Genomic DNA, 13,860 nt, shown 5'->3' on the forward strand with positions numbered 1-13,860 from the left:
CCCCCCCCCCCCCCCCCCCCCCCCCCTCTGGGGGTGGGGGCGCCGGGGTTGATGCAGGGGAAGAAAAAAAAATTGGGGGGGTTTTTTTTTTTTCCTTTCTTCTTTTTTTTTTTTTTTTTTTTTTTGGTGTTGTGTTGCGGCTTCCCGCCTCCCCTCAGCTCTCCGAACAGCGGGATTTCGCAATGGCAGCTTGGGAAACAGACCCAGCGCTCCGTTTAGAAGCAATGTATATCAGCCGACTGAGATGGCCGTTGTGCTCAATGGAGGGACCGTAAGTATCAAGAGGTGATGTTTGGGCCAGAAGCCTAAAGAGCAGTCAGTGTTGGGGGGCAGTTTCACCGGGACACACCGCTCTGTGGGGGCTGCTTATGGGCCCTGCAAAAACACTGGCTCAAGTGGACGCCCCTTGCGGCTAGAATGCATGCAATGCTTCCATTGTTCTTTGCCTCTCTATCCCCTTTCTCCACGCACGGAAGACCCACCTATACTTAGTTAACTTAGTCTGTGGATTCATTTGAAAACATCCCTGTTTCTTGGGGCTCTTGTACCCAATGAATTCTCTGGCTTTCATTATGCACAAGGTACCTCTCCCTCCCTGGGAGGTGACTTTTAGGAAAAGCCCAGAGTTGTGAAACCCTGACAGATTTTGCTGACATCCAACCTAGTGTAACCAGCCCCCCCCCCCCCACCCCCGCCGCCTGCTGCAGGCCCCTGTCTCTGCCCCAGCTGGGCACCGGATTCCCCCACCTCTACTCCTTAAAAGATGTCTTCAGAAATTGGAGTGATTATCATTTCTATCCTGTGAGCACAAAAATAGGTTTTACTATCTGATGCCAAACAGACCTTCAGCAGAATTGTCATTGTTTACATCTTGCCTCCGTAGAATTACATCATTTTGTTTCTCCAGCAATCCAAAGACACACTGTCATTCCCACATTTAATTTCCAAACATAGCTACATGCTTCTTTCAGAAACAATGCATACCAGTTTACACATGTAAATTGGACTTCCATTCTTTATATCATGTGCCAATTCCATAACTCAAACTGAGCTTTTTTTTTTTCCTTTTTTTTTTTTTTTTTTTAAACGTAAGTCAGGGATGGTCTTTGATCTCTGGAGGGAATTCGGGTTTTCCTGGCCTTTTGAATGGTATGCGAGGCATTGGTTTGCACTGGTTTGGAACAGGCTCAAAGACAAATAGACTCACAGATTTGCTTTCTGAAAACCCCTTGCCATCCACTGGGCTGTTTTATTATTGGGTGCCAAGAAAAGCCTGACTCAAAAGCATTTGGCCTGTGTGTTTTAATAAATATGGTTAGAAAATGGCCCCATCAGTCACTCTTAAGCCCTCCTGGTCTCTTCAAGACCAGTGTCTATAAATACACCCCGGACTTAGAAAGTGAAGGGGGTTTCTGGGTAAGGAAACATCCATTAGGGGTGCGTGATTATAGAAAACAGGACATGACTTCCCAAGAACAGCGCAATATAACACACGGTGCTTGCTGCTTTTCTTGGGAATTACTCAGCCCATTAGGAGAAAGCAAGGGGACTTCTCTTTGGCACATTGTTAACACATTGGTTTTTGATGTTGACTTTGCAAAGCACAGAGTTCTTAGCTGTGTTATCCTTGTTTCCAGATCCCAACTGCTCCGCCAAGTTACACTGGAAGACACCTCTGGTGAAAGACTTAAGTTCCAGAGAATAAGAATCTCTCTTACCGATTTTATTCCCTGGCTGTGTCTTTCTTGAGGGAGAAATCAGTAACAGTAGCCAAACAAGGCTGCCTCACAGCCAGGAGATCTAGAAATCCTGCACAAGGGGATTTCGTGTAAATGTGAACACTGCTGAACTGAAAAGCTAACACTGACTGCCCTCTCGCCCCCTGCCACACACACACACAAACACGTAATACCAAACCAACCTCAATCCCTGCAAACTAAAGCAAAGCTAATTGCAAATAGTATTAGGCTCACTCGAAAATGTGGCTGGGCAGACTGTTTCATCCTCTGGGGGTAGAACAGAACCAGATTCACAGCCAGTGGGCCAGGCTGGTGTGGGTTGGTTGTGGAGGTCCCCCACACCATTGCCCTCCCCAGCAAGTAGACCCCAGGTGGCCTCTTGGAGATGACTGTTGCGTTGAGAGGACTAATGGGGACTGTTCCATCAGCTTGCCTGTTTGCACGTTTCAGGGGGTCAGGAGCAGTTAAGGAGTTGTGGGTGTGATTCCAAGGTGAGTCCCAACCGAATCACGGGGTGAGCTTTCCAACCAGTGGTGGTGGAGGGATCCTGGCATGTGCCAATACAGAGAAGGCTATCTGGGAATTGAAGTGACCATCACATTTAGAAAGTGGTGACCCACCACCGTGCCCTCTGTGGGCCTCCTGCTCCAGGTTAACGGCCGGAAAACAAGCCCGCCTCCCTGCTTGGTGGAGTCACAGCAGTATTCCGGCTTGGGGCAGCAGTTTCTTTTCCCCCCTCCGCCCGAGCCCTTTCCCAGGCTTTTATTCCCATGTTCATTTCAAAAACTTAGATGGACCATCAGCTTCCAGCCCCCTGGCCTGGCAGGCCAGAAGGCAGGTGCCACAGCAGATTTTCTGTAATGATGTCGCGTAGCAGGGCCTCCCCGGGGAGAGAGGACACGCTGCTGCCTAGCACGCAGCGAGTTCTCCGATCTCATACGTTGATGGAGTGCAAGTTCCGGGGGGGGGGGGGGTGGAGCACTTGAGGGGCTCTTGCTGTCTTGGAGGGTTTGTGGGGCATTTTTGACTTGTTTTTCTGTAAGTTCCATGAAAATGATTCTCTTCAAAGCCCATTGTTTCTGTCATGGTTTCCATCCGTCCTAAGCAAGTCATTCCTTTGTTATTTGGCATTTCGAACATCTCGGCCATTAAAAAGCCCCATGTTCTCTGCACTGTTTGGCCAGCATAATCACTAGCAGTGATTCGAAGCAAAGAATTTTAACCTGATGGCATGAAATGTATAAGTGAGGGTGAGCCCTTTGGCATCTACGCTAATGACTCTGTTGCTTTTTCTATAAAACAACCCATAAGCCTTTAACCTTTATAAAGAAAATGAAAAAGGTTAGTGTTTGGTGGGGGGGGGGGGGGAACTGACCTCTTCATAAGCCAATATGTCTGAGCTGTTTTAATAAACCTGATTTTTCTCAAGGCCCTAGTCTCTGCTGTGTCCCGTCCTCGTCACAGTCCCCCTCCCCCCCTGCAACCTTGCAGAGCAGCGGGGTAAACAAGGCCAATTTGGCGGTCCCTATGCGGTCAACTTCGAGTTTTCCTTCCAGCCAGCGTACTTCCTTGAGTTGCCATGCATGGGGAAGAAAAAGCATGGCAGCAGAATGCCACCTGTACCTGACCTTTGGGAAACAGCCCCACCCCGGCCCACAGCATGTGCTTGCTTCTAGAGAATCAGATTCCAGTCCTCTCTCAGAGGAGCATCATTGGTGGACTGGAAACCTGGAGTACTGGGGAGGGGAGGGAGGGAAAGAAACTAGGACCTGGGGTGGGGATGGGGGCAGTTGCATGCAGTCCCAGGATTCTGAGAATACAGAAATCTCCAAACACCTCGGTCCAGTCCAGTGAAAAGCGACAGCATTACACATTCTCGTGCCAGGAAATGGTTGCTTACCCCCGCTCTCTGGAGTCCTTTGGAGCTCTCTGATCCCATCAGTGATTCCGTCTGCAAGAGCCCCCCCTCCCTTGCAGAAGGGAGCAATTCACCTGAGCGTTTCCCCTCTCAGTTCTTGGTCCGGGCATAGAAGGTGAGCATGGTATAAATGGCTATAAAGGGAAAGTAATGTTTCACCAACATAAAAATGGAACCAGCTTCGAGCCACAGGAAACCTCACTTGATGAGACCTTTCTCCCCCCCTTTCTTTTTAAATCTATGATATGTTATCGTGCTTCTGGGTTTTGTCTTATTTTGGCTTTAAGGTTGAGAGTGGGCTGGATGCCCTCTCAATGGGGCAGCGGGGGGGGGGAGTGAGGGCAGAGAGCAGAGAATGGGTATTTTTCTAATGACTCCACCTGAAGGGTACAAAGAGACCTCTTCGCCAAGAGACTGTGGCCATTAGCTGCCCCCATGGAGCAAAGTTTAAATACGAAATCAAATAGCACCTCTGTTTAAGATCTATTTATGTAAACAACACTTGTTGAGGGAACATAACCTGGAAGGACAGCATCTGTGATCAAAATACCTAATTGTAAGCACAAATCTTTCTGTGTCCGGTTATTAAAATCACTTTGGGACTATAATAGCCACTCTCGTCCCCCCTTTTAATAGAAAATGGTCATTCTATCCTGGATTTCTCCACTGGATATGGAGGGTGGGGAGTGAGGGAATCAGCTCAGAGAACTGACAAACTGGGAAGTTCTGGGGATCCAGTGCTTTGAGTACAGATTGTGTCAGGGCCCACTGAACAAGTGTAAACTCGGGGTGATCTAGGTTGGCCAATGCTGAGTTAAACCCCAAACTGAAAGGGAGCGTTGTGGCTTTTATAATCCAATGATGCAATGATTATACCAGCTTACAGGAGTTCTCAGCAGGTGCTTTTTATTAATTGATAAAGAGCTAAGGCTCATTTTTGATAGATAATATATATTTATTAAATGTATTAATGTGTGTTTTATAATGTACCTTTATCCTCCCCTGGCTGACTGTTGCATACTTATTAAAAAAAATCGTTAAAGAAATTTCAAGACAATCAATGTGTACCATAAATGACTGTATATAAATATTACAAATTTAAAGGTTGTAAAGCATGGGCAGATAGGTTTTATTTTCAAAATGCTGTTCTTAACACAAAAATAAAGGCATTACTATTTACTTAAAGATGTGTGGTAGCTTGTCAAAACACTCGGTAGAAAGAACTACTAGGCTTTCTTTCGGATCTGCCTGGAGGCTAACTCTGTGGCATTGTGAATGGGGGAATCCTGGATAACAGCAAGCCCCAGAACAAATGAGGGTAATAAGTTAGCTTACCCATCAAATGAGGAACTTTTCTATAATATTCTGGGGACTTGACAACAAACCTCCTTTGTTACTGTTGTTTGGGTTTAAGTGTCTCACCTTGTTGGATCTACAGTCAGAGTTAAGAGTCAGTCTCCTTTGGAAATGATCGCAGGCAGTATGTCTTTTTTATGAAATGAGTAACTTAAAACCAGATCAACTTAAAACCCACTGCAGAGGTTTGGGACTTAAATTTAAATAGTGATTTTTGCAAAGGCAGCCCAGAGTGGGAAACTGGTAACTAAAGCATGTCAACATCTCTTGGAAGCCAGAGTTTGTTGTACATTTTAGTGGTGGCTGGTGCAGAAGAATACACCTGAAACACTGAAGAAATAATATGGATACAAGAATAAAATTTGGAGATACTGCAGAAAGTTAAGATCAGTACTGTCTTAGGATAAACGATACGCACTAAAACATGTGTGGCACAAATGCTATCTTCTGCAGAAAAGATTCTGTATTCACATGTACCAAATGTAGTCATTAAGAAAGTTAACAGAGAGGAAGCATAATGCGTACATTTTCCTCACAGAGGGTCACTGAAGCTCCGAAGGGAAAAGATCCCACCAGTGGCTAAATAAGGTGGTAGAGTCTTAGCTCAGGCCTCCTCCTCTTTCTCCATTTTGCATTTCACTGCAAAGAAATGAAAGAGAAAGTCAGGATCGATTTGCATATCTAGACAGACTTGTCATTTTGAAAACAGCAAATTTTGATGTGTAGAGTCAATGACACCAAAGCCCAATGAGCACCTGCTATGGTTCTGGTGCCACGGGAAGGACGCAGGGCCATTGTGCTCCACGGACAGAACCTGAAGTTTCAAAACCATGCAATGTTGATAGCCATTCTTTCTTCCCCCAGTTTTAATGAAAAAGAACTGACATGCACTACTGTATCAGTTGAAGGCATACAGCACGATGGTTTGACTTACGTAGATTGTGAAATGGTTACCACAATAGGTTCAGCTAACATTGATCTTCTATAGGTACAATAAAAAGAAAAGCAGAAAAAAACCCTCTTGTGATAGAATTCTTGGGATCTACTCAATGACACAGCAGTGTTAGCTATAGTCATCATGTGTGCGTTACATCCCTAGTTCTGATTTATCCTGTAACTGGAGGTTTGTATTGTCCCTGGTAACCACAAGTCTGATCTCTTTTCCTGTGAGTTTGGTTTGTTTTTTGTTTGTTTGGTTGTTTGGTTGGGCTTTTTTAGATTCCACATATAAATGAGATGATACAGTATTTGTCGTTCTCTACCTGACTTACTTCACTTAGTGTAATACCTTCAAAGTCCATCACAGCCATTCTTAATTTAGTTCAGCAGAAGGTCAAAAGGGTGCTTTGCAGGTCAGGGGAACTGAAGAAAGGAAGTTTTACTGAAGATGATGACAGATTCCAGGCTCTTGACTCAGCCCAATCTGTCACCACTCACCTTGCTCCCCCCACTCGCCCAAAATTAAAAACTCAGGATTACACTGGGGTGAATACAAGGTCAGAAAAGAATCTTTTCACGGTCTGGAAAAGAATGTGATATGGGGGATTTCCTGCATTGGCCAAACAGGAAAGTTCACAGAACACAGGATGGCACTACTTGTCCCAGTAGGTACAAGCCCCTCCCCTGGAAAAATAGGGAAACTCAGTCCCCTGGGGGTTGGGGGGGGTGGGGTGGGGAAGGAGATGGAATCCTTTCAGAAAGACCCTCTCATTTTTTTTTTTATTTTTTTTTCAATGTTTATTTATTTTTGGGACAGAGAGAGACAGAGCATGAACGGGGGAGGGGCAGAGAGAGAGAGGGAGACACAGAATCAGAAACAGGCTCCAGGCTATCAGCCCAGAGCCCGACGCCGGGCTCGAACTCACGGACCGCGAGATCATGACCTGGCTGAAGTCGGACGCTTAACCGACTGCGCCACCCAGGCGCCCCGACACTCTCATTTTTAATAAGTCTTTGCTTCTAAATGTCCAAGTGCTTGTCCTGGACATTAGTGCCTGAAAGTTCTTCTGAACAAGGTCGTGGGCTCTGGTTACACGTGGAGAGCAGTGTCCTAGCAGAAAGGGTGTTGGGGCTTGTTACCACGTAAGGCGGATGTTTTGATCCAGCCAGGCCCACGCATGGAGTGAGGTGTGGACACCATCACGTGCAACGCAGTTACTTCCTGTTGGAAGTGGGGCGAACGCTTTCATCAGCCCAGGCTAGCCCAGCAGTCTTCAAACTGGAGCTACACAAAGACTTTCTAAGGGTACTTGGTCATGGTTTATTCAAAGAAAGTCAACCTCTAAATCTGCAGCTTCCCACCGTGGACTTGCAGTTGTGGGATGTATACCAACCCCCTCTCCTACCTCTCCCCGTCCTGGCATTGCCTAGTGTGTACAAAATCCCCAGGTGTCAAACAAGGAGGCAATTTGTCCAACGGAGTCTCCTTTCTATGCTTAATAACTACCAAGAATTATAATGTATTTATTTGGCTTTGTGAACTATTAATGATCGTATTAATAACTCGAACCAGAAAAAGTATTTTTAATACTTGGAACCTGTGGTCACTGGAAAATTCAAAGAAATGTTTTCAATGTGTACATCTTTTTTGTTCTATATATATGGAAGATCTACGGGTAACCACCATGAACACCCCATGTGCATCTAGACCCTACTGATGACAATGATCCTGCATAGCCAAGGATGCTCTACACCCCTGAAGGTGCTCTCCCAGTATCCTGCTGATCCATGATGTGATCCGGATGTGAATGTTTAGCAACTGAGTGGGGATGGCAGAGTCCTGACTTGTAGTATTTGCTGATTTCCATAGTTGATTTTAAGCTACCAGCCTGACCAGGCACAGTACATGGCTGATCTAAGTCTCTACAAGTAGGTATACAGGGAAACCTCAGGAGCAAGATGGTACTCTAGGTGTGATTGGGGGGGGACTAGCAACATTTGCAACACTGGCAACCTGTTAGAAATACAAGCCAACAGCTCAACCCCAGACCTATAGAATCAGAAACAGTGGAGCCCAGCAATCTAGGTTTTTAACAAGCTCCCAGGTGATGCTGATGGATACAAGTTAAAGTTTGAACCACTGTTGGTGGTTCTCTACCCTGACTATGTCTAAGAATCATTCCTGGGCCCCTTCAGAAGCCTGAGAGTGCCTGGGTCTCACCCCAGACATTCTGATGTAGTTGGTCTGAGGCACCAGTATTTATTCAAAGTTCCCATATGTTGCTACTGTTCGCCAGGGTTGAGAAACCCAAACTGCGGTTGGAATGCCTTTAAAAAAACATGACCATAAAGATCCTGACAGCAGTTTAGAAGAATCAAGAATTCCCCTCTTTGTCTCAAAATTTAAGCAGGTTAAATGACTTCTCTAGCCTATAACTGACAGATGCTAGAGGCTACTAATAGCCACACAGAGAAGGAAGGATTGGCTTCTGTGAAGAATTCCCAGCCCTTGGATTTTCTGTAGTTTCTCAGACCTGCCTGAAGTTAGAATTCATCTGCTCACTTTTGTCCCAGTATCTTTTTTTTAAAGTTTATTTATTTATTTTGAGAGAGAGAGAGAGAGGCAAAGGGAGAGAGAGAACCCCAAGCAGGGTCTGCACTGTAAACACAGAGCCTGATGTGGGCCTCGAACTCACAAACTGTGAGTTTCATCAAGAGTTGGATACTTAACCAACTGGGACACCCAGGTGCCCCAGCAGTATCTTTTCTTCTTTTTCAAGTTGTTTTTTTTTTTTTTTTTTAGAAAGAAAATGAGCAGGAGAGGGGCAGACAGGGAAAGAGACAGGGGATTCGAAGCAGGCTCTGTGCTGATAGCAGCAAGCCTGACGCAGGGCTTGAACGCAAGAACTGGGAGATCATGACCTGGGCTGAAGGCAGACACTCAACCAAATGAGCCACCCAGCTGCCCCTACTTTTGTCCCAGTATCTTAACGAATTCCTGTCCATGCCTTGACAACCTCTCTTAGCCAGCCCACACTTTGACTTTGCCTGGGAAAAAGCCGTGTTAGCTCTTTCAGATTATTACACAAAAATCTTCAGAGTAGAGAGCAGAAAGGGATGCTAGGACCACTCCTCCAAACTGAAGAATCAAAAAAATACTTTCTAGAGTTGATGGACTGGAAACAAAGGTGGACATGGAGCCTCATGATGGAACCATCTGGGGAGCTTTGAATATTGTCAATGCCCAGCCCTGCCTTAGCCAATCAGGTCAGAGTCTCTGGAGGTGGGGACTGTCCATTAGTGCAACCACATCAGAAAAGTGGCATTATCAAGTAAAACTGAGTATGCACGTTCCCTGCAATGCAGGGATTCTGCTCCTAGATCCACTGCCTGGAGAAACCCTTGCACACATGTTCTGAGTGACTGAATAAAGATGTTCATGATAGCAGAAAGCTGCAAACAACCCAAATGTCCATCAACAGCTGACTGGATAAATAAACAGTGGTCTACGTGAATGGTGAGTTTATGGCAATGAACATGAATAAACCACGGCTACACCTGTCGGCTTGGAATAGCTTATCGATGTTGAAGGAAGGGTATAAGGCACAGTGTGATACATGTAGTGTGATTCTATTTACAGCAAATCTAAATGCTGAGGAGTGCCTATAAAGATCAGAAGAACTCTAAAGAAAGGCAAGGGAAAACTGAGAACAAACTGAGGGTTGATGGGGGGTGGGAGGAAGGGGAGGGTGGGTGATGGGTATTGAGGAGGGCACCTTTTGGGATGAGCACTGGGTGTTGTATGGAAACCAATTTGACAATAAATTTCATATATTAAAAAAAAAAAGCAAGAGAAGTTAAAAAAAAAAAAGAAGAAAGGCAAGGGAACAATGAGCATAAAAGTTAGGGTGAGCGGCTTCACTGGGTGGGGAGGAGCTTTAAAGGTGTTGACAGTATTCTATTTTCTTAACTGGGATGGTACTTACATGAGTGTCTGCTTCATAGGTATATATGTACTCTAAAGTCACTATTGTTTGTATACCCCCCATTGTATTGTATGTATACCCAAAAACAAGTAAAAAGAAATAAAGATGGTAGTATATTACTTGAAATTACAAAGTCAACTTGTAAAGGAACAGAAAAGAACAACTTAACTGTTTGGGGAGGGTACAGATGGGGTGTAAGTGAGCTAACCCCCATCTGTCGTAGCAGAAAATCAGTAGATAATGTCAAAAACCATATCTATCATATCTAAAATCATAACCGTCCAGAGAAACAGCCCAGAGTTCAAAGTTATTGCCATAGCAGAGGGTGCCACAAAGATGATGCTCATTCTGTCCTTCTGTTCATCCTGTACAGCAGTCCCCCCGCCGTGTCCTTGGGGAACACGTTCCAAGAGCTCCAGTGGATGCCCAAAGCCACGGATAAGGTGGGGGGGACTACTGTATATCTTTTTAACCGTGGGAACAATGTACAAGGATTACTTTGCTAAAAATTAAGAAACAGATTGAAGTCTCCCCCTTAGTGGTTTTCCTCCTCGTCTTGGCAGGACAGAGCCTTGCACAGGTGGGACCACAGGTAGGTAAAAGGAGGGAGGCAGGGAGGAGCCCCAGGGGAAAAGCAGGTAGTGATGACTAAATAAAGGGACCTGGCTTCCATTTTAGTTTTAGAGACATCATCATGGTTGGCCTCCAACACCAATGGACAGATGCCTCCACACCCCTGCACCGTCCTTGTCCCCCTTAGCAGGCTGGTGTGCAGCCAGCTCCGGAAGGGCTAGAGAGTGGAAAATCCCAGAGAGATGCGCCAGCCCTTCAGCTTCAATTAAAGGCAGTGTGACAAGAAAGGCCCTGCATACTAATGAGAGTTGCTTATGGTTTCCTCCTCTTGGTCACCATCCTTCTTTCTTGTTCCATTTAGTGACAAGGCTGAGAACTCCAGACAGTTGGGAGAAGCTGCCCAAGGCTCGAGACGTAGGAAATTCGGGACCACGGGGTAGTTGGGATGTGGCCTCAGCATAAAGGATCATCTGGGGCAGGTCCCCGGGCTACTCCAGACCTTTAGAATCAGATCTCCAAGAGCCAGGCCTGGGAATCAGCATCCTCCATCTCTGTGCCTTGAGTGATCCTTTTGATGTGACAAGTTTGGGAAAGAGCACTGCATCACTCAGCCAGCACGCGGTGCCTGTCTCCTGGGGGCCCAGGTGTGAGACGGTGCTGGGAGGAGCAAACAAGACAAGGCCTGCAGAGTGCTGAGCACTGAGTCTGATCTAGAGTTAGGCACCCAGTGAGTACTACCTGTTATTATTTTCAGGGCATGCTCTTTGATCTCAAGGAGCTCACGGTCAAGAGGGGGAAACAGAAAAATAAACAGGAGCTTGTAAGAACCAAGAGATGTGCACACACTGCAGAGAGAAGTTGCTTCAATGATATGTTCATCCATCATACAGTTATGGACTCAAAACAGTACTGCATGTTGAGTTACAAAGAGGAGGCTGGTTCACAATCTCAAGTCACCAATATACTTAAGAAATCTTAAAGTTTAATTTGTTATCCAATGAGCACCCAGTTTCTAGGATTCCAGGTAAATAATAAAAGCAAACACTTCTGTGGCACAGACTGGGCCCTTCACACACAGGAAGCGATGGGGAGGTGAATGTTGTGATTTTGCCCAGTCTGACAGGCAAGGAGATAGGGGTGCACACAGGTTATAGCTTGTCCGTGGTCACACCATGGCTGTCTGGCTCCTACATTCATGCTCTTAACCTCTGCAGGGTCATGGTCTCTCGTGGGAGATGAAGATTTCTGTACTCAAAGATACCAGAACGAAGTATGCAGACAATGGTGTTCACTACCACATCATTTACCACAAGAACGGTTTGGGAACAATCTAAAGGCCCAACAATCGGGGAATGATTCAGTATCTGATTTCTTTTTAAGTTTTATTTATTTATTTTTAGAGACAGAGAGAGCAGGGGAGGGGCAGAGAGAGAGAGGGAGAGAGAGAGAATCCTAAGCAGGCTCCCTACTGTCAGTGCAGATGCAAGGCTCGATCGTACCATGAGATCATGACCTGAGCTGAAATCAAGAGGTGTGTGCTCTGGGAATGCAAGCTGGTGCAGCCACTCTGGAAAACAGTATGGAGGTTCCTCAAAAAACTAAAAATAGAACTACCCTACAACCCAGCAATTGCACTAGTAGGCATTTATCCATGGGATACAGGTGTGCTGTTTCCAAGGGACACATGCACCCCCATGTTTACAGCAGCACTATCAACAATAGCCAAAGTATGGAAAGAGCCCAAATGTCCACTGATGGATGAATGGATAAAGAAGATGTGGTATATATATACAACAGAGTATTACTCGGCAATCAAAAAGAATGAAATCTTGCCATTTGCAACTATGTGGATGGAACTGGAGGGAATTATGCTAAGTGAAATTAGTCAGAGAAAGACAAAAATCATATGATTTCACTCATATGAGGACTTTACGAGACAAAACAGATGAACATAAGGGAAGGGAAACAAAAATAATATAAAAACAGGGAGGGGGACAAAACAGAAGAGACTCATAAATATGGAGAACAAACTGAGGGTTATGGGAGGGGGTGTGGGCTAAGTGGGTAAGGGTCACTAAGGAATCTACTCCTGAAATCACTGTTGCACTATATGCTAACTAATTTGGATGTAAATTTTAAAAAATAAAAAAAATAAAAAATAAATAAAAAATAAAAAACTGAGCCACCCAGGCTCCCTGGTATCTGATAATTTATAAACTTGGTAAGACATACAAAACCATTAAAAATGTGATGCTTTTGCAATGTTTGAAGGAACAGGTAGAAACCTCAAGGGGAAAATACAGTGGGGCACATTTGCTATAAATTTTGATGAGGCAAATTTGAAATTGCTCAATACCAAAAGCTAACAATGTCTCCAAGGGGAACACTAAAGCTCTGTCTGTTGGTGCTGGAAGTCGACCACGATGATGTTTGTAAAGGTAAGGTGGAAACCAGGTTCTTTCATTCACCATCTCTGCCCCTTTTTTCCCCTCCTATCTTTCTGTAAAAAAGTATTTTGGAAGAACAAATGACTCTTGTTTTACATCTATTCCTGATTGAGGCCTTCCACAGTACATCCTTAAATGTGACTGCCTTTTACAAAATCCAATCATGTCCATTACCGCAACTAAGTTATGGCCCAGCATCTTGACTATGTTTAAAAACAAAAAACAACTACACGTAAAATGATTAAGAGGAAATGGGTGAATTTTTGTTTTCCCAAATGTCTACAATACACATGTATTGCTATCCAATTGGGAAAAACTTTCTTTCTAGAAGAATTATAAGAAAATATACCAGACAGGGGCGCCCGGGTGGCTCAGTCAGTTAGGCTTCTGACTTCAGCTCAGGTCATGATTTCATGGTTTGTGAGTTCGAGCCTTGCGTCGGGCTCTGTGCTGACAGCTCAGAGCCTGGAGCCTGCTTTGGATTCTGTGTCTTCCTCTCTGTTTGCCCCTATCCTGCTCGCACTCTGTCTCTCTCTCTCTCAAAAATAAATAAACATTGAAAAAAAAAAAGAGACAGAAGAATAAGAAGGACTATCAAGAGAATGAATGCCTATATAATATTAGTGCAATCAGAGCTAAAAGATTGGGAAAGGTAGGAAGGAAAAAATTGGGGTCAAATGGCCAACAGGAAGTTAGCTGCAGGAGTCCGGGAGTTGCAACCCTCCCCAGTATGGCTAGACCCGGCACTGGGAGACCCTGAGAGATCCACCTGAAGGTGAAGTTGCCCTCATAGAGGTGACCATTCCAAAAATATTAATGAAATGGGCACTAGGAAGTTTCTGACTGGAGAAATGCTAGAAAAATAATGCTTCCCCTTCAGTTTGCTTGAATGTAGAAGAGTA

At 45.0% G+C, this 13,860-nt stretch overlaps 2 protein-coding genes across 6 annotated transcripts in view; one reads left to right on the forward strand and one right to left on the reverse strand.

The window, feature by feature from the left end:
• GPRC5B (G protein-coupled receptor class C group 5 member B) overlaps positions 1-13,860 on the forward strand; it is a 52,578-nt gene that overhangs the window by 17,913 nt on the left and 20,805 nt on the right. Inside the window, exons 3-4 of one of the 2 annotated variants that reach the window (XM_040458897.1) lie at positions 159-271; positions 1,638-4,842. The exons of the other annotated variant lie outside the window; for it this stretch is intronic. Of the exons in view, the coding sequence (XP_040314831.1) occupies positions 159-271; positions 1,638-1,682 (158 nt within the window). The 3' untranslated portion in view covers positions 1,683-4,842. Of the gene's footprint in view, positions 1-158; positions 272-1,637; positions 4,843-13,860 lie in introns of those variants that run through there. 2 annotated transcript variants of the gene reach the window in all.
• Positions 5,455-13,860, reverse strand: part of IQCK (IQ motif containing K) — a 126,313-nt gene continuing 117,907 nt past the window's right edge. For all 4 annotated transcript variants that reach the window (XM_040458904.1, XM_040458900.1, XM_040458905.1 and 1 more), the window contains one exon: positions 5,455-5,652. In XM_040458904.1, coding sequence (XP_040314838.1) covers positions 5,650-5,652 — 3 coding nt within the window. In that variant the 3' untranslated portion in view covers positions 5,455-5,649. The remainder of the gene's footprint in view (positions 5,653-13,860) is intronic.

This window comes from Herpailurus yagouaroundi, unplaced genomic scaffold (assembly GCF_014898765.1).
Source record: "Herpailurus yagouaroundi ecotype Mexico unplaced genomic scaffold, PumYag 222, whole genome shotgun sequence".
In the NCBI taxonomy this organism is placed as follows: domain Eukaryota; kingdom Metazoa; phylum Chordata; class Mammalia; order Carnivora; family Felidae; genus Herpailurus; species Herpailurus yagouaroundi.